Consider the following 27,446-nt stretch of genomic DNA (forward strand, 5'->3'; position numbering starts at 1 on the left):
TGACCACTGAAGCCGGTGAAGTTGCTCAAAGTACGAACCACTGGCGATGAAAATTTCTGTCGGAGACGGATACAGACAACAGCGACACGGCGACACGTCTAGGACTCTGCGTAGAGATCTCTGCTGGACTAACCCCAAATAAATGTGTGGCTCACTCGGGAAACCCGGTCTAAAAAGCCGTTTCACAGTCGGTAATTCCGAGCGAGAGGGCATCAGATCGACACCAACACAAACGTATCAGGACTTGTGATTCGGCGACAATGCCTTTACCCCACCCCGGCGACATCTCGGTGCCAATACTCACTATCCAAGTACCGAAGGCCGGGTCTCCACCGGCACATGGCCCTGATCCCTTGGCCAAAAAGACTCGGAGTAAAGATCCAAGGTTCATGGTACCAGCCCGCCGGGTGCTCTGTAGACTATACTGGATCCAAGAGGAGGTCTGTTTCAAAAGCTCCAGAGTTGCCACTCTTTTCGAGAGAACAACGCACCGAACTTCGGTCATTTCGGTTCATTGTTGACTTAACTACCCCGAGTTATCTGACCACAACCTTTTCGAATGGGGGGCCACAGCATGCGGAACATGCCCGAAACAGAATAGAGATTACAGAAGTTACATGTACCCATGAAGCTCTCTTCTCTAAAGACTTGCCGGGAACCGAGTACTTTTCTAGGTTACTATCCGTAGAAGGCTGCTTTCACTTTCTTTTCGACAGAAGCTGCGGAGGACACCCTGGAGCCTTACTCCCTTGACAATTGTCGCGCTAGCGTAATGGAAGTGACACGCTGTGGCATTCATGCCTTTCACGAAACCCTGGGCATCGACGTTGATGAGATCCGGTTCTACTGGGTGGTTCACTCTGAGCTCGAACATGCTTCCCAAAGTGCCTATCGTATCGTCGTTGCTCTAAACGCGACAGCACTCGATGATGGTTCAAGCTCTCAAGTCGTCTGGGACTCGGGCAAAGTCGAAAGCAATGCCCAGAGAAACGTTCTCTGCAAGCCGGATGGCGGCTTCAAGTCCGCGTCATTCCACTTCTGGAAAGTGACCGTCTGGGACCAGGACGGACAGGCTTCGTCAAGCGGCGTCAACGAGTTCTTTACGGCGTACCCAAGATCGAGCAGACTTTTGCCGCCGTACAGCATGAACCAAACCTACGTATGTCCGTCCAGCACATGTTATCGTCCCAGAACATAATAACAGCACCTTGCTGACTTCCAACACGAACGAAAACAGATGCCCCATACCAGCCTCATCTTCCGCACCTGGTTCGAAGACGAAGCAAACCGCTGGAAAGGGGTCTGGATCGGCGACAGCAGCGACAAACCCTTCTACCTCCGCAAACACCTCCACCTCCCCCGCAAACCCTCCCGCGCCATCGCCTTCGCCTCCGGTCTGGGCCACTTTAACCTCTCCTGCAACGGCGCTCCCGCGTCGACGCATGTCCTCGACCCAGGCTGGACAAATTACCACCGCACGGTACAGTTCGTCGCCTACGACCTCAGCGATGCGCTGACGCAGGGAGACAACGTCGTCGGCGCGCACGTGGGCAACGGGTTCTACGCCGGTGATAAGGGCGGCGACGATCGCTTCTTTTGGCCCATGTACGAGGATAACACGTATGTGCGGTACGGTAACGAGTTATGCTTCTTTGCGGAGCTGCATTTGTTCTATGAAGATGGGAGTCGGGAGACGGTGATTTCGGGACCGGATTGGAAGACGAGGAAGAGCGCTACCACGTTGGCGAATATCTACGCGTCCGAGGATAAGGATTTGCGGGCGTATCCTAACGGGTGGGATACGTCCGGCTTCGATGACGGGGAGTGGATTGCTTCGACGCCTGTGACCGGGCCGAGGGGAAAACTGAGGTACCAGAGCCAGCCGCCGGTCATACTTCACGAGACGGTCGAGCCGGTTTCGAAGAAGACGTTGGAGAGGGGTGTCGTGACGTTTGACCTGGGGCAAAACATGTCCACCATGATTCGCATCCAAGTCAGCGGCCCGGCCGGCGCACAAGTCATCCTCAAGTTCTCCGAGAGCGTAGACGAGACGGGCCGCGTGCTGATGCCGGACCCCCTTTTCAAAGACTTTGAAACAAAGGTCTTTTCTAAGATCACGCTCGCAGGCACAGGCGACATTGAGACGTGGGAGCCAGACTTCAGCTTCACCAGCGCGCGCTACATCCAAATCGAAGGCGTCTCTCTACAGACGGGCGAAGATCTCCCCGTCGTCCACTCCGTCGTCGGCAGGCACAACTCCTCCGCCTCCCGGAGGCTGGGCACCCTCAAGACAGACAAGCCGGACGCGAACGCCCTCATAGACATGTGCTACTGGTCTTTTGTCAGCAACTTGTTCAGCTACCACACCGACTGCCCGCAAATCGAGAAGTTCGGCTGGCTGGAAGTCACGCACCTCCTCGCGCCGGCGACGCAGTACATCCGCGACATCGAGGCCCTGCACTCCAAGATCCTGGACGACATCGCAGACGCGCAGGAGTCCGACGGGCTCGTGCCGACGATGGCGCCAGAGATTCGGTACATGTGTGGTCCGCTGCACGATACGATCACCTGGGGCGGGGCGGTTGCCTTGATCCCCGAGATTCTGAAGAAGTATTACGGCTCGACGCATACGTTTGCGAAGCTGTATCGGCCTTGTGTGCGATATATGGAGTATCTCCGGACAAAGGAGCGTCAGGGGGGTTTGATCGAGCACGGATTGGGTGATTGGGGCCGCGATATCGCGTTTGGGAACCACCAGGCCAACATCGAGACGGCCATCTACTACAAGTGTCTCCGCAACGTCGAGTTAATGGCCAAGGAACTCGGCTACGCAAACGACGAGGAAAAGTGGCGCGCGTGGGCTGACCGCATCTACGAGACGTACAACCGCCACCTCCTCGTCACCGACAAAACGGAACACCCTTATGCCTTCTACACCTCCCTTGACAACCCCGGAACTCACGACCGGACGATGATTGCCCAAGCCATGGCGTTACAATTCGGTCTTGTCCCGGAAGAGCACGTAAGTGGCGTCCAACAAGCCTTCCTGGACGACGTGGCAGACTGTCGGATCCGCGCTGGCGAGATAGGGCTCAAGTGGCTCTGGAACACTTTTACTGACGTCGACCGCCCGGATATCGTGATGGCGATGGCGCGGCAGGAAGAGCACCCGTCGTACATGCGCTTCCTCCGCCGCGGGGAGACGACTCTGAATGAGTTTTGGCAGGATGCGTGCCGGAGTAAGTGCCACGACATGCTGGGCACGATTTACGAGTGGTTTTACGAGGCTGTGTTGGGGGTGCGGGTCGAGGAGGATGGATATAAGACGTGGAGTGTCAAGCCGCCGTTGAGGGCCGAGTTTGATTTTGTGGAGGGGACGTTTGAGTGTCCGTATGGGTTGATTGAGGTTACGTTCAAGCGCGAGGGCGGGGAAGTGAAGATGAGGGTTGTTGTGCCGACTAGTACGAAGGGGACTTTGTTGTTACCGAGGGATGAGAGCGCGGTTGAGATTAGAAGGGAGGGGGGCGCGGGTGTGAAGGGTGCGTCTGGGAAGAGGGTGACGCTGCTGCCAGGTCGGTATGATTTGGTTCTGCAGCCATAGAATGTGCGAGGCATCGATGAATACAAAAAGCATGATCATAAAGTTGTTGATTGCGTCATTTTCATCTTCCTGATAAAACCTACTCGAAACACTTCACAGCCTCGTGCCCATGTTGACGTGGACAGCCTTGATCTGACTATACGCCTCCAACCCAGCCTCGCCCAACTCCCTTCCAATACCACTCTGCTTGACACCTCCAAACGGCACGCGCGGGTCGCTGTCCTGGGTGCTGTTAACCCACACCATGCCCGCCTCAATCTCCGACGCAACACGGTGCGCCCGCTCGACATTCTGCGTGAAAACCGCGGCGCCGAGCCCGTACTGGCTGTTATTCGCCAACGCGATAGCCTCCTCCTCGGTCTTGAAGCGCGCAATCACCACGACGGGCCCGAAAATCTCCTCGCCCCATACGCGCATCGACGTCGTGACGTTTGTGAAGACGGTGGGCGCGACGAAGAAGCCCTTGCCCTTGCCGCCAATGTTGAGGGGTTCTCCGCCCGCGGCGAGGGTGGCGCCCTCGTTCTTGCCAATGTCGATGTACTCGAGCACGCGCTCGAACTGGACCTTGGAGACCTGGGGTCCCTGGTAGGTGTCCTTGTCCCACTGGCTGCCGACTTTGCTGGTCGCCTTGAGGGTCTCGAGGAACTTGGGGATGAACTCGTCGTAAATATCCTCCTGGACGAGGATGCGGGAGGTGGCGGTGCAGATCTGGCCCTGGTTGGACATGATGCCCATGTGGGACCACTTGACGGCCTGCTCGAGGTCGGCGTCGCCAAAGACGAGGAGCGGGGACTTGCCGCCGGTCTCGAGGGTGATGTTCTTGAGCGTCTTGGCGGCCTCGCCCATGATGGCGCGAGCCGTGGCTGTGCTGCCTGTGAAGGCGACCTTATCGACGAGAGGGTGGCTGACGAGGGCGCCGCCGGCGACGCGGCCGAGGCCGTTTACAAAGTTGACGACGCCCGGGGGGAAGCCGGCTTCCTTGATGAGAGTGCCGAGGTAGAGGATGCTCAGCGGGGTCTGCTCTGCGGCTTTGAGGACGACTGTGTTGCCGCAGGCGAGGGCTGGGCCGAGTTTCCAGGTGGCCATGCTGAGGGGGTAGTTCCAGGGGATACTGGACTGTTATTAGTCTTGGTTCGTTTCCGCGGATGGGCATGGCTGTCTGAAGCGGGGGGTGGCTTACACTTGGGCGACGACGCCAATGGGCTGACGAAGGGTGTAGGCGAACTTTTGGGGGATGCTGGTGATGGTCTGGCCGTAGGTCTTGTCGGCCCAGCCGGCGTAGTAGCGGATGACGGTGACGCACTCGGAGAGGTCAATCTCGAGGGCATCGGCGTACGTCTTGCCTGTAGGTTGCGTCAGTTCTCCATCTGGCCTAGGGGTAGAGCGGGAGCGAGAATGTCAAAATTGCGAGCATACCATTGTCCCATGCATCGATGGTAGCAAGAGTCTCCTTGTGCTGCTCAATCAGATCGGCGAGCTTGTACATGAGGGCGCCACGATCCGTGGCCGAGATGCCCTTCCAGGACTCGTGTCTCAGCGCTGCGTGTGCGGCCTTGACGGCATTGTCAATGTCTTCGACCTCAGCAGCCTGGACGGATGCAATCTTTTCTTCGGTGCTGGGAGGTGAGGTTGTCAGTGTCTTCGTCCAGAGCAGGAGGGAATCGCATGTGATGCACAGGGAGAATGAGGGATGAGGGATTGAGTAACAACTCACGCAGGGTCTATCGAGTCAATGAGCTCGCCCTTGGCAGATTTGACAAACTCATTGTTGATGAAAAGGCCGGTGGGCTGGGTGTACTTGACGCCGTTGGGGGCCGTCAGCTCAACAGAGAGATCGGACATTGCGGCGATGTTGTTGACAATGTTTGACTGGCGATGGTGAGGGGTCGATGAGAAGAAGCGACGCGCCGCTGGGTGTCTTTGGCGTGGTCTTTTCGCGTGAGGGTCGAGGTTGAGGTGGCGTTGTCGGATCAGGGGGGTATCACAGAATCGAGACCGACAAGGAAATGAACAAGTTGAAAGAAGGGGTTTGGCAAGTGAAGAGGAATTGCGAGCGATGCGCAGGCGAAGGGGAGGAGAGGAGAGCATCTTTTTCTATTTGCTCCAGCTTCTGGTGTGCGAATGCGCCGGCGGCCATTGGAAGGAAGGCCGACGATAGGAGCTTTCGAATTGGAGGGGTCGTTGATGGGTGGATTGTGTGGATGTGGGCAGTCAGCGTAGCACAGCAGATCGGAGCGAGCTTCCAGTCCAATCGAAGCTCAGTGTAGCTACTCCGCATTCACTTACTGCATTCGGCCCAAGGGGGGGGGGGGTGGGGGGATGTTTGGAATGGGGGCATCCACGGATGGAGCCTGGCATCTCGGATGGTGTTGGAACTTGGAGCTTTGGAGGAAGAGGCTGGAGCATCGAGCATGAAATTGAAGCCCCCACGGCGGGGATGCCTGACGTGCGGAACCGCTCTGCCGTGTTTTTCCCATCGGCGATAAGACATCTGTGGAGTGCTACGGAGTAAAGAACCACTGAATGGCGCACAACGCGGGGATTGAGTCGTGGACTTTTCGGGGATGCACAAGTATATCAACCAAGACCTCTATCCAAGTCATACCTCTTGTCGCCGAAACCTCAGATACCCCGGCTTTTAAGCTTTCTTGAACATCATGTGCCGGACAAAAGGGATTCAATCTACGGATCCTCAACACTGGAATAAGGCTGAAGAGGCACAGGGTCCAGGGGGCACGTTGCGACTTTCGGCTTTTACCAACGAGCCCAATTCCCTCTGTCCGATAAGTGCGATGTTCAAGACTCTTCACAGTGATTTTGGCCTTCTCGCCGACAGGTCAGCAGCAACAGCGGTCATAGCTGAAGAACAAGTCTCAATGATCTGTTAGTGATTCGCCCGAGGATACAACCTCCAATGTTTTTGTCATGGAATACACCCGTTATGTAATCACCCAGAAACTCGCTCGACAATCGCATGCAAAAGATGCCAAATTTTTACCGTAAACGCACAAGCTCGACTTTGCGTGCTTGGAGAAATGGGTGGGTCCCGTCTAACCGGGCCGGCCCCGCCCCGCCGTACCCAGGGGATTAGCTCCGTCCGGCCCGGTCAGGACGCAGAAGAATAATCACGGATAGAATAGAAACCACAATGACAAACACAAAACCCATACCGAGTAAGGATCAGAGTGATACTTGGACTTCCTGCGCCGCCGGCCTGATGTACTATGCCCCCGCACTTACTAGATATGAGGTACTGATATTGAGGAGACGAGTAGGTTTGTCTTCGGGTCCGGGCTACGGGCCCACCTCTCGGCCGCCTGCTTCCCTGCAGTCTTCTCGCGAGCCTCCATCCCGTCACCTATGGGGAGCATGTGCATTGTCTGCAGAGATATCTGTGGCTACGATCTGTTGGAGTGTGTATCTCAAGTGCTGTGGCGCGGAAGAGACGTAAGGGTTAGCAGGCATACCTGTCATGAAAGCAAGAGCACTTGAAGAGCCCAGAGGCGCAAACCTGAAGAGGACTATTGTTCCTGCTTGCGAACATGTAATTAAACTTGTTGTATTTCCATCAAGCACATACTTGTGAAGCATAAAATCTACGGCTACTTGGTAGCTATTCTAGAAAGTCCAATTCTTCCGCCCGCCTGATTCCATGATATCTACTCTATTCTTCGTAAATGTTGGAGTCACTGTCAAGGTTAGCCCACATTCGTTTCTTCCATAGAGTTATGAATACTCACAATTCTTCGTTGAACTTGTCCCTGCCGTCAGCATTCTTGTTGACAAAGATGCTCACCGAGGTACCAGAGCACACGAACTCGCCAAAGCCGTCGTCGCCAATGGTAACCTCCCTGTCGTTCCAGCCCAAAACATCGGTCCAGACCTCGCCGGCGTGCATCTCACCAACATGCATACGCTTAGATCCCGGTCCGGCGTTGCTAGCCACCACGGCGCAGCCGTAGGGGCGGTCCCAGGTACCGTACTTGACCCAGCCCAGGCACGTCGCGTAGTCAAAGTAGTCGGCCTGCTTGCCATATGCGTAGAGCTTTCTAGCCAGCGTCATCTTGGGCACGGCCCCGCCGCACGAGGGCGGGAAGGGGTGCTCGCCTTTGATGCCGTAAATGTCGCCGTACCAGACGCAGGGGTATCCGTCGGTGCGAAGGAGAATGAGGGCGTACGCGATGGGCTTGAACCAGCCCTCGATTGGGGCCTCCAGGGCCTGGTAGGGTTGCGTGTCGTGGTTCATGACCAAGGTCTGCGTGCCATTAGATTAGGTCAATGTAATAGGAGTAAAGGGAGGATGCTGGTGATGCGTACCACTGCGTTGATGGGCTCCTTCTGCACCAGAGTGCCGTCAAAGACCTTTCTCATGTCGGCGCCGTTGCCCTTGCTGATCTCGCTAAAGTTGTACACCAGAGGCGCATCGAAGAGGGTGAACTGCCTGCCCATGCGCTGCAGGTACTCGGACATGTCGTCGAGACTGTCCTTCCAGAACTCGCCGACAAAGAACCAGCCCTTGCCGTACTCCTTATCCAGCTCGGTGATGAATTGACGCAAAAAGTCCTCACTATAGTGCTTGATGGCGTCGAAACGGATGCCCTGGAGCGGCACCTCCTGGGCCAGCCACTTGCCCCAGTTGAGGACATCCTTGACAACCTCGGGGTGGTCGTAGTCGAGATCAGAACCCATCAGGAAGTCGCTACACATCATTAGCATGGTCTATGATCCAGCCAACGGGATGCCTGATCTTACTAGTTTCCCTTCTCGTCATCGACGCTCTCCGCCCATTGCTGGTCGCCCTTGTCGCCCAAGATCTTGTAGATTGCCGTCTTCTCGTTCCTGGCATTGTAGTCGACACCACTGAAGTGGTACCAGTGGTACTTCTGTTCGCTGTACTTGCCCTTGCGACCGGGGAAGTCGTAGCCGACCCAAGCGTCAATCTCGTACTTGTCGCTGACGAACTTTGTGCGGTCGTCGGAGTCAACCTCAGCGGCGAGACACTTCTCCTTGCGGTCGGCCGCGAACTTGTGGTTGAGGACGGCGTCCCAGTAGATGCCGACGCCATTGTCCTTGGCGGTGTGCGCCAGCTTCAAAAGCTCCTCCTTTGTGCCCCATTTTGTTGCTACGGATCCCTTCTGGTCAAACTCGCCCAAGTCGTAGCTTTTAGGATGATTAGCAAGATGCGCCGGTTCGGGAGGAAATGAGTCGCAATACGTACAGATCGTAGATGTCGTAGCCATTTCCAGTCTTTGATGATCCCTTGCACCTAGATTTGAGAGTCAATTGGGCTGACCTTGATCTTCGCGATTCAATTGAGCTTCGTCTTACGCTGGCGGGATCCAGATGTTATCCACACCGAATCGCTTGAGCTGGGGAACATGCTTCTCGAGGCGGACCCAGTGCTTCTGATCCGCAGGCACATACCACTCGAAGCCCTGCATCATCGTGTGGTTCTCGGGGGTCGGTTCCTGGTCTCCCATGATGGGCGATTGTGCCGTTGCGGCTGACGGCTTCCGGAGAAGTGAATGGAGGGGTTTGGAGGGGTCGAGGAGGGGTAGAACAAGGATGAATTGGCGTTCAGGAATTTGGGGAAGAGGAAAGATTGAGAAAAGAGAAGAGAGGAGGGATCGGAACAAGACGTCAGGCTGTCGATGAAGAGGTAACTTCCAAACTATATAAGTAGTAATACGTCCTGAATTGCCGACCGCCGAGCTACAGCATGCACGCACCGACTTCTCCTGTCGGTTGGTTCACCAACAGGATCTTACGACGCATCGTAGCTGCTGCGCTGCTCCTCATGCAACACAAAACGCAGGTTGACGCGGCGACTGCGAGCAAATCAAATCGTCGGATCGCGGCATTCCACACAGTAGCTTGAACGCATGGCCAGACACAGAACGACATGCGCTTTCTGCGACAACAAAGGGCCCCTAACCTGGAAAATGGCGCGACGCTAGCAGGATGCCATCAATCCATGAATCCATGGACGGCTGGCCCGTCGATTCTGTTGGGACTGGCGTCGAATCGCAGCGGAATTCCAGGCGTCTTCTGCCTTGGATTTTCCAACTTGACAGGGAAGTTTGACGTCATGCCGCAGCTGGTGTCCCAGATAAGCCCGCAGGAGCCCGGCGCTTGCGTTCAATTGCTTTGTGTTTGAAAAGGTCTAGACCATCCTGCCTGGAACTTTTCTGAGTTTAATGGGCGGTAGAAAAAAAGCCACTAGAGCTTTTGCTGACCACTCATACCGTGGTGAGCTTCGGTGACGGCTCGAGGTCTGTGCCCTCACCTTGATCGGAGGCAACTCCGGTCTGTGGTCAACATATTCCAGCTAGCGATTGTTTAACCCCTCATCGTCGACCATTCCCATTATATGCAACAAGATTAGGACTGCCAACTCCAGGATCGGCAACTATGCCCCTGGTAGCAAGCTCCTTGATGCGTGCGCCGATCGCCGCCGATGCGTCAACGACAGAGCCCTCCAGTCCCTTGAGATACAACGCCAACCCGGAAATGTGTGGTGTTGACATTGACGTTCCCAGCGAACGCGGCGCGGCAGCTCCTTGTGCAACAAGAGAGGCGATGGCGATGCCAAAAATACAAACTCCTTTCATCTTGAAGCTCTTGAAGATTGTTGATAGCAGAACTTGGACCAATATCCAGAACGAAAGCTCAAAACATGAAGCATCGACAACTATACAGTGGTGCAGGATCGGGGGTTTTGGTCATTTAATGCTCCTCTTCTTCAGTGATGTTTGTCGCATCCTGCCATAACCCTCGATCTTCGCGTCAGGCATTTCAAATCTTAGCAAGCTCTATTACGAGCTGTTCTCATATGCACGGCCGTCGAGCTGCTCTTCGTGGAAGCCATGCCGCGCAGAGGGTATTGGTGCCAGGTTCTGTGAGTGGGGGAACATAATGCCAAGTGCTTGAAGCGGAAGGTGTCCGTTTGACGACCGGGATAGAATGCAACTTTGGAAGTTCGTCTCGCAACCATAGGTCTTACGCGAACAGCTCCAAGACATCATTAGAGTAAATAAGGCTCACGATTGTGGAAACTGCCCAAGCTTTGATCCTGACAGAAAGAAATCGAGTAGACTTCGCACCCTTCCGTCACCTTCGGGACCTTTTTTTCTCATGGAAGGTAAGATTATTGGTCCGGTCTCAACCAGCAGGTTTCTCGAAACATCACAACAGGGTATAAGGTCCCCCAAGCTCGCTTTGGTCTGGAATGATGTGTGAATAAGCACTAGTTATCCTCCTAAGAATGGGAAAACGTTCGCTCAAGGCTTGGGATAGATCATGCCGTGTTTAATCGTGTGTGAGCATTAGTTAGTCTTATTGGACTCAGAGGTCAGCAATTGGCCTTATGTGATTAAATACTCCAAGACGATAATTGGTAATGTGGAAACATGGGATGTGTGAAGAGAACGAGTTGACCCAAACTCACCTGAGGCAAAGCAATGCCCTTCCAGGACAAGTGCACGAGTCACGTCGTGGCTTCTTCTTAAGCCCTTCTTTGAAATTAAGCAGTGTGTATATCTATATGGAAGTATGAACCTTTTCATTGTCGTTGGAAGGAGATGATATTTGACGGGTATCGACGGCCTGGTAGGCGCATACATACTCCAAGAGCTCAAGTGACTGGCCTCGAAACTGACTAACATCATCCGCCTTCATGTAAATGCAAAGATAAGATCGGATCTTCACCGAAAGACACCATTCCTCGGTCTGTAATCCGACAGCAAGCAAGATCGGCCAAGGATTTCGATGTAGGTAGTGCTAAAACAGACCAAAGACACTTGGGTCGAATGCTCGGACCTGGGCTCCGAAAGCGGGCTTCTTAGATCTGTTAGAGTGCGGAGTGGGCCCCGGGCGGATCATCCGAGAGATGCTTATCAGCCATTCTCGGATTGCGGGCCGGCATCGCTGCACCGCATCAGCGTTCGAGCAGAAAGAGGATTGAGGTTGTAAGTAAAAGGCATGGTTCCGTCGATTCGAGCTTAGATTGAAGCTTATCTTTTGTCCACATCGTTGATAGGCGATGAGCCATTATCCTCCGCCGGCGATGTTGGCCTCACGGCATCGCCGCACTACGTCGGGTCGCAAGCCGACGAAGGAGGCAAAAATGCGTTTCATGACTTCGAGGAGCCAGACATAAAGGCCGGTAAACGATGGAAGAAAATAAGATGAGTGAATACTGATGAGAATATCAACCTTGATTCGAATCATCATCACGATACCTCGTTTGGCTTGACTTTAAAGCCACTTTATCACCTACCTACGTAGACCCTACACACACAATAACTCACACAATATGCAGAAAATCAAGCCTGTCGGCTGGGTGAGTGGACTGAAGAGCAAAGCCTTTAGTTTGCTGGAGTAATATACTAACTAAGAAGCAGTTCGGCCTTGGATCCATGGGTTTGCCCATGGCCATCAACCTGCAAAAGAAGCTTCAATCTCACGGCGCCAACCTGACATTCTCAAACCGCACTGTATCAAAGGGAGCCGCTCTAGTAGAAGCAGGAGCTGTTGCAAAGAATAACATCGTAGAGGTCGCGCAAATATGCGACGATATTTTCATCATGGTCAGTCTCGACATGATACATCACCTTATCTGAAAGTTCTGCCTTGGGCAATGCCTTCTGACTATCCCAACAGGTCTCGGCAGACGCGGTTCTTCAATCGTTAGTCAAGGAACTCCTCACAAGCGGCATCGACCTCAAGGGCAAGACATTCATTGACTGCTCCACAATACACCCCGACACGGCGGGCTCCGTATCGGAAACCCTGCAAAAGGCCGGCGCCACCTTTATCGCTGCGCCCGTCTTTGGCGCCAACCCGGTCGCTCAGGCCGGAAGGCTCATCTTCGCCATGGCCGGCCCCATGGCAGCTATCGAACGCCTTGAGCCCCTGATTGTCGATGTGATGGGCAGGAAAGTCATCAACATGGGCGAGGATGTCAAGAAAGCCCCCATGCTAAAGGTGACAGGGTATGTGGCATAAAAAAGCATGCATGACTCTACGATGATCGCTGACAGGGCATTTTGCAGGAACGTGCTTCTCGTTGTCTTCCTCGAGGCTATTGCCGAGACGCAGGTGTTGGCGGAACAGAACGGTATTGGCAGCAACGTGATGGAAGATCTCATCTTTGAGAACTTTGGACCGGTATTGGGGAGCTATTCGCGCAGGATGACCAGCGGATCATGGGCTCCCAAGGAGGGAACGGCTGGATTCCTTGTGTCCAACACCATCAAGGACGCGAAACATGCGCTACGAGTCGCCAACGACCTTGGCGTCAGGATGCCGGCGTTGGACATTGCGACAAACAACATGCTCAGCGCAAGGGCGTACGGTGGCGAGAACCTAGATGGTGCGGCTCTTTATGGAACTCTCAGGTCCCAGTCCGGTCTTCCCTTCTGGTCCGAAAACAGTCGTCAAGAGTGAGGAGTCGGGTTGAAATTCGTGTTGGAGTGTTGATGATTAGAAGTCATAGACGGGAGCAGATCCTTGGAAGCATAATAATTGCCACGCATGCAGCGCATGGGTTATGATACACGCAGATAGATCACGACAATAGACAAATAACTAAGACTTCCGGGCGGCCTTTTCGATGGTGAGAAACCGAGGCTATAGTCGCATAGGTAAACCATCTTCACCGCACAAGTACACAAATAGCCTTATTGCTTGTGGGTAGAGGCTAGCCATGTCTCTACTGGCCCCGGCTCTCCCAACATGCTAGGGGTAAAACTGAACTTCAGCTTTGTGACCAGACAAAATTACTCTGTAATTTGTGAAGTTTAGAGGGAAAAAATCTCACGAGATACTTTCCCTAACAACAAGACTTTCAGCGTGGAATAAACCTCGAACGAATTTCACCATGCTTCAATCAAATTGCGAAATCGGCACTGCTCAATATAAAAGCAGCGCTCGCCTCCCGAACAAAGTTGCCAAGGCGCAATACCAAGACTACCAAGCAACCGCTAAATACTGCCTGTAGTCTTGTCATTGCAGACTTATCGCAGAAAAAAGCACGTCTTTCTCTTGGTAAATCGCATCATCATCCCGGTATCCCTCCCAATTGCTCTTTTGTCGCTTCTTCTCGTAGCCATCCTCGGGGTTCGAACAGTTCATTCGCTGTCAACAAGGAGCGAACACTGCCACGGCCAAGCACTACCAAGAACACAATTTTGAGGGAATCAGCTGTGATATGGATTTGGCTGGGAATTGCAGTGATGTCTACGGAAACATCATTGGCATCTTGCCATGAAGTGTCGAGCTATCAGTGTTGAGCATACTTGCCAATGTCTTGCCCCTGTTTTTCGTCATTGTTGCCAAATGACCGGGTAGAAGGGATCGAATATCGCGCAAAGTATCTGTCAACCACGGATGGAATATCCAGGCGCGTAAGGCACGAATAATACGCCAACAGTTTCACGCCAATGACTCCATAGTCGTGTTCACTATAGTCAATCTGGACATGTCTATCCTCAAATATCCTGTCCTCGGCCCCCTTGCTTCCGATTTCGAAAAGAGGATTCTTTGCACGAGCTGAGACTGCACGAGAAATCACCTCTTTCGAAAAGCCTATGTGTGCACCTAAGAATGTCCGAGAAGCAAATCGTCGAGCAATCCTCGGCCTCGGCCTCAGAGCCCGAGAGCAAGAAAGACAACGACACGATCAATCTGGAGGCGACAGACGAGGAGATCGAGCAAACGAAGAATCGCATCCTCCGCGAGCAAGCAGACCTTCGCCAGCAGGATGCTCCCATAATCCCCATTCTGTCCTTCTTCAAGAAGAAGAATGGGTATGATCCCAGTGCGATAGCGACACAGCCATCTGTCTACGACCATCCTTCCACTGCGAAGTTCTTCCAGCCACATCCAAAGTATGAGAATCTGCATCGCTTTGATCCGACATTCCGATGGAGCTGGGGCGAGGAGCTGCCCCTGATAACAAAGATGGATTGGCGCGTCACACTATGGGCGTGTCTCGGTACGTGTTACATGGTGTATTAACTCCAATGCTTAGATCTAACGTTACCACAGCATTCTTCGCTCTCGACCTGCCTCGAGGTAATCTAAGTCAAGCAAACTCGGCCTCTTTCCTCGAGAACCTTGGCATGAACACCAACGACTACAACCTCGGCAACACAGTCTTCCAAATATCTTTCCTCTGCGCAGAGTTGCCGTCCCAGATGGTCAGCAAGAAGCTCGGCCCGGACCGCTGGATTCCATTCATCATGTGTTCCTGGAGTTTGGTGTCGGGATGTCAATTCTGGCTTAGTGGTCGAACCTCCTTCCTTGTGTGTCGTGCACTCCTAGGCGTCCTTCAGGGCGGCTTCATTCCCGACGTGGTCTTGTACTTGACGTACTTCTTCAAGTCGACCGAGCTCCCCTTTCGACTTGCCATGTTCTGGACAGTTCGTCGAATCACGGATATCGTCGCACCCCTATTAGCGCTTGGTGTCCTTCGCATGGATGGGATCAACGGCTACGAGGGCTGGAGATGGCTCTTCCTGATTGAAGGGATCATTACACTGTCAATCAGTGTCTGGTCCTGGTTCGCAATGGCGGCTTCACCAACGCAAACAAAGGCTTGGTGGCGACCCAACGGATGGTTCAACGAACAGGAAGAGAAGATCCTGGTCAATCGAATCCTTCGCGACGACCCCTCGAAATGCGATATGCACAATCGGCAGGCAATCACCCCCAAGCTGCTTCTCAAATCTCTCGCTGACTGGGAGCTTTGGCCCATCTACATCTTTGGTCTTCTCTGGGAAATTCCAGCCGGCCCTCCCGACCAATATCTCACACTGACTCTCCGCAACCTTGGATTCAACACGAACGATACTAATTTGCTGAGTATCCCACCTCAGTTCTTGGGAGCTATTTTCATGTTGATCATGACATATCTGTCCGAGATATGGGACACGAGAGCATTGTTTGGTGCCTTCACGCAGCTGTGGTACCTTCCGAATCTCATAGCTATGGCCGTCCTCCCGGCAGATGCTAGTCCCTGGGCCCAGTACGCTGTTGTCACTGTTCTCCTGTCCTATCCATCGCGTAAGTCTCGGTCCTATTGAGAACCAAGAAGTGACTTGATCTGACGTTGCTAGCCCATGCCATGCACGTCTCTTGGGCGTCTCGAAATTCTCACTCTGTTCGTACCAGAGCCGTTTCCGCGGCTTTGTATAAGTAAGTCAGCACCAAATTCTGCTAGGTTACGAATGTCTAGCTGATGGGTCTACGTTGCCAGCATGATGGTTCAGCTTGCTCGCGTCATCTACTCGAATATTTACCGGGAAGACGATAGACCAGAATGTGAGTGCCGTGGCATAGCTTCATACCTGTCGTGGAAGGCTGACAAGATCTGCAATAATGAAGACCGACGTGGCAACCGGGTTTTGATCGGAATATGCTGCATGAACATCTGCGTTTATCTAATCGCTAAGGCATTCTATATGTGGTGTAACAATAAAAGAGAAAAGGAATGGAATGCAATGACGGAAGAGGTAAGCTTCCTAACAGTCCCCTGTAAGGTCCATTGCTAACGGTGGCCTCCAGGAGAGGATTCACTACCTCGAGACGACGAAAGACGAGGGCAGTAACCGTAAGGATATTCGCTTCAAGCACTAGGCCATATCAGCCTCTGGGAGTTAGAAGTTCTCCTTCGATGTTTCGGGGATCATGTCAGCATCAAAGTCGTCCCTGTTTCCTCCACTACCGTACGCCATTGGCTCGTCACACGACCATCAGACGAGGGCCCCCGTTTCCACGCTTCATACACAACTTGAGTTCCTGTTCTCACCGCTTTGATGCCGTAAACCGCAACTTTAGTATACCATTGGCGAAAACGGTCTTGGAGACGCTGATCATGAGCTTCCGTTGCCGCCATGAAAGCCGGCCAGAAGAGGGGTGCAGCAAGTAGCTTGCTCTCGGCCTTGATGTTCTCGATTGTCTCAATGTCATGTAGAACCTCTGTCACATACTGGCGGAGATACCTATGGCTGAGTAGTCTGACATTCTGGGAGAAGTAAATAATGAGAGCGTTGTGAAATGAATGTGTTTGGTAATAGATGATCTCAAAGCTCGTGCCAATGTCGGCATCTCGATACCGAGTGAGTTCCAAGTCGAGTGGCCAGTCGAAGATATCTCTCTCAATATCATCGCACATTCTGCCCAAATCTTTTGGTATCGATGTGATGCTGTGATTCTTCCTCGCCGCATCGACTCTATCAATCAGATCAATGGTTCTTTGAAGCAAAACGAGTAAGCTCTGTGGAATTCCATAGATACATTCATATGATGCCATCTTGCTTGCTGCCTGTACAGGCTCAGAGCACGAAGATATTGCATCCTCGTCTGGGAAAGGGAAAGTACTGGTGGAGACTTGTTGGCCTGGAGAATGGGGCATATGAAGAACACGTTCTCCGGAAGATGGCGAAAAGCGACATGTGGGACTTCGTAGGGGAGCGGTACTTTCGTAAATAACTCGAAGGTAATAGTAGATCCTATGCAGAGCTCGAGACTTTGAAGACAGCCTAGGCTTTCCCTTCCCCATGTGGATGATCAACTGTTGAGCGCCGTCTAGATGAACACCACAAGTGCTTGTGTCTCCTGACATAACCTAGCCTAGGTGTCAATGAGATACAGAGAGACTTGATCGACTTTGAGCAAGGTCTAAAGAGAATACAGGGGATATGACGTGTACCGATAGGTGATCATAAGCTTCAATCCCCATGCAGAGGTGGTGCGATACTCTTGTATGCTTGCCCCGAGACAACGGAACGAAATTATAGCTTACGTTTATTGTTATCATTGACAACATTGTTGCTAGAAACTCCTTATACTTCGGTCTTTCTGGCGCGTGGAGGTCAACTTCTACCGCTTGTTTGAGTAATCCAATGGCGTTATAACGATAGAGAGTGGCTGCCTCCACCCACTTCAACTTCACTTCCAGCCTATTTTCTGATACCTGAACGTTTGAGAGGTAGTAGGCACTTATAGAGAGCAGCGCGTTTCGCAGGGCATTGCGGATCCTAGATGTTGCGCCCATCACACTCAGCTCACCGGCACCCTGAATAGCTCGAGGCAGATGTATCGTCTTCCAAGGACTCTTTGCATTGTCGATGACACAAAATATGTTGACGACTCTATGCATGTAGTGATGCATGAGAAATCGCTCTCTCTCAGAGATGACTGCCATCGGTGGCCTTGGAAGTTCCGTGGAGACGCTTATCCCGGGCCAACGCTGATGTCTTGATGAAGAAGACGAGACTCTGTCAGCGGCTCCCTTGTTTTGAAGGTTGTCTGAATGGTCTTCGGCAAAGCCTGGGCATAGACTATCTACCTCCGTCTCCGAAGGCCCTTGCACATGCAGATTGCACAACTCCCAAGCTACTTCAGCTTCGGAGTATGAAGGCGATGGCAATAACTGCTGTCTCTCAGGATTTGGCACACTTGGAGAGGAAGTGTAAAGAGCCAGGTCAGTACCCAACATTCGTTCAGACTCTTCATCGCAAGTCTCGGTTGTCGTGAAAGTATCTTGCAGAAGGAAAGTGCCGGCAGGGTTCCGGGAATCGATAGTCGATGGTTTTCCTGCATCAAACACTCCGAAATTCTCTACGTGAATACCCACGTCATCGCTTAAGCTGGTTGCTGACGATGGTTCTACAGAGTCAATGAGTTTGAGGATCCCCTCGACTTGACTCCATGTTAGAACTTGTTGACTGAGTGCTACGTAATTCTTAGTACCACGTATAAGAGTGTTTACGGTGATCAGAAAGCCTACAAATTGGAACTTGTCGCCTCCGAGATCTGAAGGCCGATGCATCGTTGGCCAGTTCGATATCAGACAAGTTCAAATCTGATGGGACCGTAGTCTCAGGATGCAGCCATTGAAGCCGAACACCATAACCTTGGCAGTCAAGTCCCCGTACTTTGCACGAAGAACAGTGTGGTTTGCCCTCGTCGCACTTGACTTTTCTTGAGCGGCATGTCCAGCAACCAGTGAAAGTCTTGGTCCGTCTTCGGGCAAGATACGTCGCAGACCTCGGAGAAGACATCGGTCAGGTCGAGGTTGCCAGACAGAGATCGAGTTGCTGGCTTCTCCTACGCATGTGTGAAACAGGAAGCTGGGAGCGAGAGCAGCGGGTGACTGGACCCCATCCGACCAACCTTGTAATCTGTTGCTTTCCCGGAAGGCCCTGGTTTTGGAGATAAACACGGGGCCCCGGAGAGAGTCCCGGAAGAGATACGGATAAGCTTATCACTCTTGGTCAAGCGGGCGCCGATTGGAGTGGAGACAATGATAAGGCAGGTAGGAGTAGATCCCGCGATGGAAGGCCACAGCGAAGCTAGCAGTTAGTCGCAGTTGATTACCCAATGCAACATGATCAGGTCGATCGTCAAGGACGTCAGGTTGTGCTTGGAATTAGGGCAATGTTCATTTTCGTAAAGACAACTCCGATCAAGGCATAATCTGCTGGATAAGAAGCGTCGTAAACGAGCTGACCGAACTCCATTGTAAGATACGCAAAATCGCGTCTAGTTCACCGCTGCAGTCAAGTGCGAGGACGAGTATTCTGTGTTCCAAGCACAGGCTTCACCACGACCATGTCGACAACTACCACCATGACAGCTGCACCTAGCCAAACTATCACAAAACCATCAGAAACCCTGGCAACACCGCTAGTGGTCGAAAAGCCTGTGGAAAAATCGGGAGTGACTGCCCTATCGACAGGAGGCTACGAGTTTCCTGGCATCCCGAAAATCGCAGACCCGTACAAGAAGAGACACTGGCAGCTTGAGCACATGGCTGGCGCTTTCAGAGTATTTGCGCGTAAAGGATTTACCGAAGGAACTAGTGGGCATATCAGCGTTCGCGACCCGGTAGACCCGAATACTTTCTGGATCAACCCGTGAGAGTCCATGTCCCTAAGAAATCGTCAATATCTCGAAATCTTTGCTTCTAACACCGGTTCAGGCTTGGGAAACACTTCGGTATGCTCAAAGCTAGTGATATGGTTCAGATTGACGAAGAAGGCCAAGTCATCGGCGGAAACAGGGCAGCTGTTAACGCAGCAGGCTTCATGATCCACAGCGCCATTCACAAAGCTCGCCCTGACATCCATGCGGCCTGTCATACACATTCGCCAGCCGGGAAAGCCTGGTCAACGTTCGGAAAACCACTTGACATCATCAGTCAAGACACTTGCAACTTTTGGGGAAATCAGGCGGTGTACAGGTCTTTTGGTGGTGTTGTTTTGGAAGCAGACGAAAGCCAAAAGATCGCGGAGTCTCTGGGTGAAAAGGGCCGCGTCATTGTCCTTCAGAATCATGGCCTGTTAACGACTGGAGGCACGGTTGATGAGGCAGCGTATCTTTTCACGTTGATGGAGAAGTCATGCGAGGTTCAGATTATGGTGGAAAGCACAGGTCTCCCCAAGAATATCATTGGGGAAAAGGAGGCCGAGTCCACAGCCAAAGTTAATGCTGATCCAGTACGTCAAAGAAGCTTGTGTGGTACTTAACCTCGACGAGATTGGCTGAAGGCTAACTCCGATTAAACGCATAGGAGACATTATACACGGAGTTTCAACCCGACTTCGAGTATGAAATCTGGAGGTCGCGTGGAGAGCTGTGTAAAGGAGAGTAAAGGTCATGTCCGAGTCTTTAGTGCCTCTCGAGTTTCACGTGTGCTCAATTATACTGTTTCCAGCCAGCCTTGAAAATTTTTGATTGGTGGTGCACCTATTTTGATTTGAGACGGCGTATGACTATTGACATTGTGTTTTCCGAATAATATGAAGCAAAGTTCATCTCCAGGTGTTACGCGGGCTTGCATTGGATGCCGTATTTTCTCCTGGTAAAAGCGAATGACTTCTTTGTTCTTTGACATCCTGAAGCTCCCTGTCCGGATAAAAGTCGTTGTATCATGTGTTGCGTACGTCTATCGCGATGAAGGCTCTGTAACCCTACTACTCATGCTTTCCCTGTCAATATCTTCCGGTGGACCTCCACCCAGTTCTTCTCTAGTTCGCCTTTTACAACGCCCACGAGGAAACGGGAGCAGTGAGCGTCCACAACCTCTTCTAACTCCAGACTTCCGTCGCTCCCCTTGCGAACACGCCACCGCGTTTCCAAAAGGACGCTCATGGGGCAGTGAATTTTGACGAAACTTCCATCCGGGGTAAAGGTAAACTCGTACTCGCTGACACTCTTCTTCTCGAGCATGCCTTTGGGCAGGGCCTTTGGGAGGTTGGTAGGCACCGTATCCGTGATGGTGTAGCACTCAGTGACCGCTATGGAATCAACATCGTCGGGAACAGTGGGGGGCACCTTGGGCGTGCGGGGCGTCCAGTGTGTCAAATTGGGGTCGCTCTTGATATGGACTTCCGCATTGTGAAGGTGGGAGAGGACCTCCTCGCGGGTCATGTAGTCGGGAATCGGTGTGACATGAGTCAACTGGAATGAGGTGGTAAGCATTTTGATCGTGTAGGTCGCTGTCGATGCCGGTATCTCTCTGCAATAAATCAAGTTGCCTCGAAAACAGTCTAGAGGTGCCTCGAAAGAGAAGTCTACAAATCGAGTTTAGCTGAGGACTGGGAGTGAACAAAGCCGCTCTCATCGATGACCTGAGATGCGTCGTACAAGCTGAGTATTTGAACTGCTGACCACATTTATGTAAAAGAAAATCCCATCGATAAGCGCAACATCCAATGTCAAACTCGCAACCTCCAAGGCCGTTGGTCGAAGTCAAAAGAGGCATGATACATCTAACGTGTCAAATCTGGCTTACCCAGAATCCCGAGTCCATCGCACTGGATTGATTAACAGTGGTAGCTTTTCCAATTCATACCCTGTAGTTCCCCCACAAACCGAGGTTACCGAGCACCCATCAACAAAAGCCAGGCATTATCTGTAGATGCTTGGCTATTGCGACAAACACCACGGTACCAATGCTTCGGAAGGGGAAACTTTAATTGACTGGGCCAGTGAGAAGATCGGCCGATTGTGAATGGATGAAGCTTGTATGCTATGCCGGTGGGCGAAACACCAGGCTGATGCACAGAGGCCGGCACCGCGCGACAGCGCTCTCGTCCCTTGTCTGAGCGGCATGGTCTTCTAGAACGGCGACAATGCAGAGGCCCGACGCCGCTACATTGAACGCCATGAGCTGTTGGTGGTGGTCTTTTGAGCCAGATCCCAGCATTCGGGGCTGATACCACGCTTCTTATAAGTCAGCGTGCAGCAATAGTAATATGAACCGGTAGTAGAACCCGTTATCTCAGATTATAACGTCAATGGAGATAATGTTCACTTCTATTTCAGTAGCTAAGTCAGATGTTTTGTATGGGCACAGCGCTCAAAGACATCTTCAGGTTCGTGTAATATCATCGAGCTTATGAACCAAGAGAAACGTGAGGAAACTAGAGGCGTGATATCAGACCGCCTTGAAGGCTTTTCACAACCTCCACAGCCGCCCGCTCTCCACTTCTTACAGCGCCCTCCATGTATCCCTTCCATTCACCTGCGGTTTCCGTCCCCGCGAAATGGATATCACGATACGGCTCCCGAAGCCCATCTCCACCGAGCGTGTCAAGAACTCCAGGAGTGAGTGACGTGCAAGGGCATCCCAATCCCGAAAACTCATCGGTGACCCATTCGTAGAATACCATCTGCTTGAAGAGCTGACGAATATTCTCAACGCCATATAATTGACTCAGTTGCTCTAGTAGGCTGCTCTCTCGCTCGGTGATTGTCGTTGCCGCCCATGCCTTGCCAGGCTCGCCAGCCATGAAGCACGTCAGTACGAACTTCTTGTCTGCCGGACTGCTCGTGTCACGAATTACAGAAGCAGGGCCGACGAAAGATTGAGCCAAGCCGCAATATCCCTTCTCGACCCAGAACGGGGTGCTGAACTCCATCATAGCTTTCGTGTAGTATCCGTATGTTTGTGACTCGATCCAGGCCAGCTTCGTATGGGGTAGCGCTGGCTGAAATGAAATCGACTTGAGGACGGGACCAGGTACAGTCGTAATGACCTTTTGCGCTGAGTAGACCTTACCGCCGGCCTCGACTTTAACTGAGCGATTCTCGTTCTGTACAACAGCCTGAACGGGGCTAGAGAGACGGACGATTCCTTCAGGCAATGATGAAGCCAGCCCTTTAGAGAAGAGCTGCGTGCCTTGGCGGACCCGGAGATACTGTCCTCCATCTTTTCTATCCGATCGCATCTGCAGCAGTCCACCGCCCGACTTGCAATAGTTCAGGAAGTACAGTGCGGAGATGTCCTTTGGCTCTTGGCCCAACATGGCCCGTGTCCAGACTGTGGCTGTGGCTAAAGCAACATTATCGGCACTTCGAGATTTGAGATAAGCCTCGAATGTGAGAGAGTCGAGAGATGTGTCCCGTGGTCTGAAAACGTCGAGGGCTTGGCAGTCTGCTTCTGCCATGTCCCTGATCTGGGCTAGATGATCGCGCGTCGATTCACTGAACTATATCCATGACCAACATGTGAGAAATGCTCATATCTGACGGGGTGTTTTCGAAACCGACCTTGGGCAGCTCCCCGTACGGGAAAGGGCTGCATTTGCCATCGAAATCTTGAAGAACGCAGTTACCGTTGGTGTTCTGCTCGATCAACTCAGCGCCATATCTCTTCGCAAGTTCATACATCCTGCTTTGATTCGTGTCATTGATCCACGCCGCGCCGAGGTCGAACACGCCGTTGTCCCTGCCATCCTCCATCGGTTGACTCCACGTCTTGCCGCCCACACGATCTCGGGCCTCCAACACAACGCAGCTTAGCCCAGCCCGTCGGACCTCATGAGCGGCAGAAAGACCCGCCAATCCCGCACCGATAATGACAACATCGACACTCTCCTGCACCGATTGAAGGCTTCGAGGAACTGAGGGTGTTTCTGGTCGGGCGACCACGGCGTTGATCTCGATCAGCCAGCCCGACACCGCCAATCTTTGTACAGGAACGAGTGTCATTGCGGGGCGGTGCGTTCCCAGGAACCGCTGGACGTGGCGGGCATGTTGGCGGTTAGAGGCATCGTAGTCCACAATGTAGAGAGTCAAACTCGCAATGTTGGATACCGTCGATCCGGCAGCTATGATGACTTTGCGTAGGTTGAGCAGCGCGAGGTGAATTTGGGAGTCGTAGTCTGACGGCACCTTGCCATCTTTGGTGTTGCCGGGCAAGCCTGATACGTGCACCAGGGAACCAGCACGAGTGATTGTGGCTGGGGCGTAGTACGCCGTAGACGTGTTCGAGAGGTCGATGGTTTCGATGAGTTTGGTCATATTGATTGCCTGGGAAGAGACACGTTGCTTGCGTATGGTCCAGCTAGGGTGAGTTGGACTTGCTCTACAAAGATTGATCACCGTCCCGAAAGGCGCTGGCGATGGTCTATGTCGTCTTTGGGTGGCTTCAAAATTATCGCTTTCAACAGGCAATTGTTCTAAGACAAGAGATCAGTATCAACCTTTCAGAAGGAAATACGAAAGTGATATGATGGTCGCGATACCGGACGTTGATTCAACTCATGGGCTGTCCCATTCCGTTGGCGTCTGGATTAGGCATCCGACAGCGATCGCAGACCCCGCTCAGTTGCGATCGCTCAGTTGCGATCGCTCAGTTGGCCAGGGCTTGACCACAATGATGTGTTGCAGCCTAGGACTGCCCTATCAACACGGCGACCCTCGGCCCCTCCCCCAAAAATACGTCCACCACTTCAGCCAAACCCCACAAGGGGACATGAGCAAGGTTACGGGTGCTACGGTGTCTCTATTCCGGTGGGGAAATTTCTTCTGATCGGATATCATAGCCGGTTGCCCGCGGGCGTCGTTATCTAGGTACTGCGTAATACCTTACCCTTACATATCTACGGAGTGCGGCACCGAAAAAGCCCGGCATTCAAGAGAGATGGACAATCAAGAGGCACTCTAACGATACCAAGTCACTGAACTCTAGTCTATCTTGACGGGTTCTTACCTCCTAAAGTTTAAGCCATGTTGTTGATATGTCGGCTACAGTGAGGTGGGAGTGTTGCCATTGGCCTTTCAGTGTCAACGTTCATGGAAACAGAACGGTTTGTAAGGCCGACGGATGTGGCCCAAAGATTCTGATGCCATGAGCGACGCAACTCAACACAATTCTCGCGCTTTCCTAGACGGCTTTGATTGAAGTTCTTTACCTCAGTCGCCCGCTACCTCGAAACATACAACGTAACCGCCTTTTATGTACACACAAGTACCAAGAAACTGAGAGGGCATGTGTTGATTGTGGAATATTTAAGTCTATCTATCCAAGCCCCTTGATCAAGTGGAAAGTTTAGCATCTAAGTCTACTCATTTATGCGCCGATGCCTCGACAACTCCTTGCGTCTAGTCTAGATAAGAGCGAAAATCTATTCCTTCAAGATGCGATCAACCAGCTTAGTTGCCTGTAGCACTTCTTCATCTTGGAAGTGTTTTCCGACAAGCTGTAAACAAATTGGCATGTCGTGGAAAAGGTCGGCATCATCTAAATAACGTCACACCGTCAGCACATGGGACGCGACAACTGAAGGAGCTTGAGTGAGCTAGGGGCGGTGACTTACAGGCCTTCCATTCTTTAGCATCATAGTCATTCCGAGGCGTGTAATCTTCCTCGGGCTTGTCAATGGCTTTGTCAACCTTCAGTCCGCTCGGCAAGATGGCTGCTGGTTGGTCTAGCACGTTCCAAATGGCCGTGTAATTCCAGTACTCGGCGCCGCCTTGCAACACACCCGCACCAACGTATGCAGGACATAGTATGACATCGACGCCTCTGTGCTTCATCAGAGCATGATAGTCTCGTCGATATTCCTCTCTTCTATAGTTGAGGTTCCAGTTCTCTGCGACTGTAAGTGGTTCGGCTTTTGAGAATCTGAAAGCATGCTCGGTAAGTGGGAGGACCGGCTCGCCACTTTCGGCGAATGTGTCGAGGTACGGCTTTGGCCCTTGGGGGAAATACAACGAGGACTGATTCTGGTTAGTCGAGATAAACCTTGCAGAACCTATTCTACAGATACCTGAGAAAGAGGGTCTAGGCAGGTAAAGAAGAAAGAAGAAAGAGAAAGGAAAGGAAAAATGGAATGGCGCTTACTACTATTTCCCAGCCGCGCTGGTGGTCAAAGGGTTCCCAGTCTACCACTTTCACACCTGACTGTTTCAATTTTTCCGCTGCTGAACGAAGAGCCCGTAGGACCGGCGGATGTGGTTTGACGAAACTTCGACCCGTTCAAGTCAGTTATAAAGACATTAGAAGACAGGGGAAGGGACATACCCATCGTCCAACATAATTCCCACCGTGATCTCTTTCTTGGGATTGACAGGTCTCCATGGCACTGGAACCAACATAGTCTCAGTATCCCACGGTTCAGCTGCAAGAACAGCACTCATGAACAGTTCCAGATCATCAACGCTCTGGCCCAAGGGTCCAACCACACCCCGGATACTCTCTTGTCCAGATGTGATACCAAAATTTCCAAGGTTTGGCACACGCAGAGCCGTCGGTCGAAGTCCATAACAACCATTGAAGGCGGCAGGGATGCGTATACTCCCGCCAATATCTGTGCCCACGCCAATCACTGAGCATTTCGCGCCGACTGATACTCCTTCACCACCGGATGATCCTCCGGGCGAGCAAAGAAGGTTGCGTGGGTTCCTAGTTAGCCCGGTGATATTATTATTGCAGTCCAGATGCTGTGGAGCAAAGAATGTTAACTTATTTCCAACCTCTCAAGTTTATTGTCACAGAAAAGATTAGTATACCTACCATGAGACTCTGCGGTTGATTCGTTCTGACATGAATAACTGCTCCTGCCTTCTTCAAAATCTGGATGGAAAGGGCGTCTTCAAGCGGGATGTTTGTGATCTTTGATACAAACCCTGCGTGCGTGATATGGCCACCCATGCCGATGTGTTCCTATCAGTAGCGAGTCAGTAATCACACCCCTCGATGCGGGACTAGAGAGACAAAATCTACCTTGACTGATATTGGGATGCCATGAAGAGGGCCGACCAGCTGGCCTGTTTTTTGGAAGTACGCATCAAGTTCGTTGGCCTTCTGAAGGGCATCTTCTGCTAAAATCTCGGTAGCAAAGTTGGTCTGGCACGTGAAAATAATGCGTTAGCTAGAAATATCCCTACACAATGTGATTTATTCATACCAATTGATGAATCATGGTTGTTTTCTTCAGAAAAGCCGTGACAACTTGTTTTACAGTCCATTGGCCGCTCTTGTACTTTTCTAACAAGCTCGAGGCATCCTGCTCAGTCATCCGAATTTCCTCCGTGGTCAAAATTCCAGACTCGGTTGGGATATCAAGCACATTTTGACGATCTTTCGGAGGTATTTGGTCGCTTGCCAACTCATACTCCTTGAGAATTGACTTCTTCTGGATGTCGATACAGACTTGTGCGAGTTCCCGCCAGCCTTTTGGAATTGTGGTGATTGCCATTTTGGGCGAGCTTGGGAATGTTAGGGGTCGGGGATGCTGTGTAAGTTGCGTCACGTTGCACGGCACTTCAAAGCAAGACCCCAAAAACAGAAATAGAAAATACCACAAAATAGCTGGCTGGCTTCACTAATATCGTCTGCCTACTTCTACTAGTGTACGCGTTGTAAGAGGCACCCTATCTGAAGCGATAATGTCTTCCCTATCTGCCATCCCTAGATAGCGCCAAATTGAGCTCTCTCGGCCTATCGCTGTCAACTGCCAACTTGGTCCAGTGGTGGGCCTAAATCCTTCATCCCAGTGCAACATCCGGCACCCTTGTTTTTCGGGGCTCCGCTCTATGCGGGCGG

The 27,446-nt window shown here is 52.2% G+C and overlaps 12 protein-coding genes across 12 annotated transcripts; 4 read left to right on the forward strand and 8 right to left on the reverse strand.

The window, feature by feature from the left end:
- Nucleotides 1–772: 772 nt before the first annotated feature.
- Nucleotides 773–3,601, forward strand: CCOS01_03724 (uncharacterized protein; the record flags this gene model as incomplete). The annotated part of the gene is made up of 2 exons (XM_060451909.1): nucleotides 773–1,159; nucleotides 1,238–3,601. 2 exons carry the CDS (start codon nucleotides 773–775, stop codon nucleotides 3,599–3,601), a joined length of 2,751 nt encoding a protein of 916 aa, XP_060318174.1.
- Nucleotides 3,602–3,694: 93 nt separating this feature from the next.
- Nucleotides 3,695–5,689, reverse strand: CCOS01_03725 (aldehyde dehydrogenase; the record flags this gene model as incomplete). The annotated part of the gene is made up of 4 exons (XM_060451910.1): nucleotides 3,695–4,712; nucleotides 4,782–4,944; nucleotides 5,018–5,217; nucleotides 5,316–5,689. 4 exons carry the CDS (start codon nucleotides 5,687–5,689, stop codon nucleotides 3,695–3,697), a joined length of 1,755 nt encoding a protein of 584 aa, XP_060318175.1.
- A 1,576-nt stretch (nucleotides 5,690–7,265) lies between these two features.
- CCOS01_03726 (alpha amylase) lies at nucleotides 7,266–9,279 on the reverse strand (the record flags this gene model as incomplete). Its single annotated transcript, XM_060451911.1, has 6 exons — nucleotides 7,266–7,290; nucleotides 7,342–7,856; nucleotides 7,919–8,300; nucleotides 8,354–8,761; nucleotides 8,820–8,867; nucleotides 8,930–9,279. Coding segments are annotated over 6 exons (1,728 nt in total), but the record flags the coding sequence as incomplete, so codon positions are not given.
- Nucleotides 9,280–9,948: 669 nt separating this feature from the next.
- CCOS01_03727 (serine protease) lies at nucleotides 9,949–10,128 on the reverse strand (the record flags this gene model as incomplete). Its single annotated transcript, XM_060451912.1, has 1 exon — nucleotides 9,949–10,128. One exon carries the CDS (start codon nucleotides 10,126–10,128, stop codon nucleotides 9,949–9,951), a length of 180 nt encoding a protein of 59 aa, XP_060318177.1.
- Nucleotides 10,129–11,915: 1,787 nt separating this feature from the next.
- On the forward strand, nucleotides 11,916–13,048 carry CCOS01_03728 (uncharacterized protein; the record flags this gene model as incomplete). Its single annotated transcript, XM_060451913.1, has 4 exons — nucleotides 11,916–11,942; nucleotides 12,004–12,189; nucleotides 12,263–12,594; nucleotides 12,655–13,048. 4 exons carry the CDS (start codon nucleotides 11,916–11,918, stop codon nucleotides 13,046–13,048), a joined length of 939 nt encoding a protein of 312 aa, XP_060318178.1.
- Nucleotides 13,049–14,206: 1,158 nt separating this feature from the next.
- Nucleotides 14,207–16,240, forward strand: CCOS01_03729 (major facilitator superfamily transporter; the record flags this gene model as incomplete). The annotated part of the gene is made up of 6 exons (XM_060451914.1): nucleotides 14,207–14,597; nucleotides 14,651–15,667; nucleotides 15,721–15,799; nucleotides 15,861–15,925; nucleotides 15,989–16,116; nucleotides 16,169–16,240. The coding sequence occupies 6 exons, from the start codon at nucleotides 14,207–14,209 to the stop codon at nucleotides 16,238–16,240; spliced, it is 1,752 nt and encodes a 583-aa protein (XP_060318179.1).
- Nucleotides 16,241–16,260: 20 nt separating this feature from the next.
- On the reverse strand, nucleotides 16,261–16,778 carry CCOS01_03730 (uncharacterized protein; the record flags this gene model as incomplete). Its single annotated transcript, XM_060451915.1, has 2 exons — nucleotides 16,261–16,341; nucleotides 16,413–16,778. 2 exons carry the CDS (start codon nucleotides 16,776–16,778, stop codon nucleotides 16,261–16,263), a joined length of 447 nt encoding a protein of 148 aa, XP_060318180.1.
- A 465-nt stretch (nucleotides 16,779–17,243) lies between these two features.
- CCOS01_03731 (uncharacterized protein) lies at nucleotides 17,244–18,669 on the reverse strand (the record flags this gene model as incomplete). Its single annotated transcript, XM_060451916.1, has 2 exons — nucleotides 17,244–18,340; nucleotides 18,396–18,669. 2 exons carry the CDS (start codon nucleotides 18,667–18,669, stop codon nucleotides 17,244–17,246), a joined length of 1,371 nt encoding a protein of 456 aa, XP_060318181.1.
- Nucleotides 18,670–19,219: 550 nt separating this feature from the next.
- Nucleotides 19,220–20,261, forward strand: CCOS01_03732 (class II Aldolase and Adducin domain-containing protein; the record flags this gene model as incomplete). The annotated part of the gene is made up of 3 exons (XM_060451917.1): nucleotides 19,220–19,524; nucleotides 19,590–20,106; nucleotides 20,181–20,261. 3 exons carry the CDS (start codon nucleotides 19,220–19,222, stop codon nucleotides 20,259–20,261), a joined length of 903 nt encoding a protein of 300 aa, XP_060318182.1.
- A 326-nt stretch (nucleotides 20,262–20,587) lies between these two features.
- Nucleotides 20,588–21,091, reverse strand: CCOS01_03733 (uncharacterized protein; the record flags this gene model as incomplete). Its single annotated transcript, XM_060451918.1, has 1 exon — nucleotides 20,588–21,091. The coding sequence occupies one exon, from the start codon at nucleotides 21,089–21,091 to the stop codon at nucleotides 20,588–20,590; it is 504 nt and encodes a 167-aa protein (XP_060318183.1).
- Nucleotides 21,092–22,035: 944 nt separating this feature from the next.
- CCOS01_03734 (flavin containing amine oxidoreductase) lies at nucleotides 22,036–23,917 on the reverse strand (the record flags this gene model as incomplete). The annotated part of the gene is made up of 2 exons (XM_060451919.1): nucleotides 22,036–23,103; nucleotides 23,165–23,917. 2 exons carry the CDS (start codon nucleotides 23,915–23,917, stop codon nucleotides 22,036–22,038), a joined length of 1,821 nt encoding a protein of 606 aa, XP_060318184.1.
- A 1,106-nt stretch (nucleotides 23,918–25,023) lies between these two features.
- CCOS01_03735 (amidase) lies at nucleotides 25,024–27,099 on the reverse strand (the record flags this gene model as incomplete). Its single annotated transcript, XM_060451920.1, has 7 exons — nucleotides 25,024–25,139; nucleotides 25,216–25,596; nucleotides 25,799–25,866; nucleotides 25,923–26,341; nucleotides 26,415–26,564; nucleotides 26,625–26,747; nucleotides 26,809–27,099. The coding sequence occupies 7 exons, from the start codon at nucleotides 27,097–27,099 to the stop codon at nucleotides 25,024–25,026; spliced, it is 1,548 nt and encodes a 515-aa protein (XP_060318185.1).
- Between the last annotated feature and the right edge of the window lie 347 nt (nucleotides 27,100–27,446).

This window comes from Colletotrichum costaricense (genome assembly GCF_030867565.1).
Source record: "Colletotrichum costaricense strain IMI 309622 chromosome Unknown Scaffold_3.1, whole genome shotgun sequence".
Taxonomy (NCBI): domain Eukaryota; kingdom Fungi; phylum Ascomycota; class Sordariomycetes; order Glomerellales; family Glomerellaceae; genus Colletotrichum; species Colletotrichum costaricense.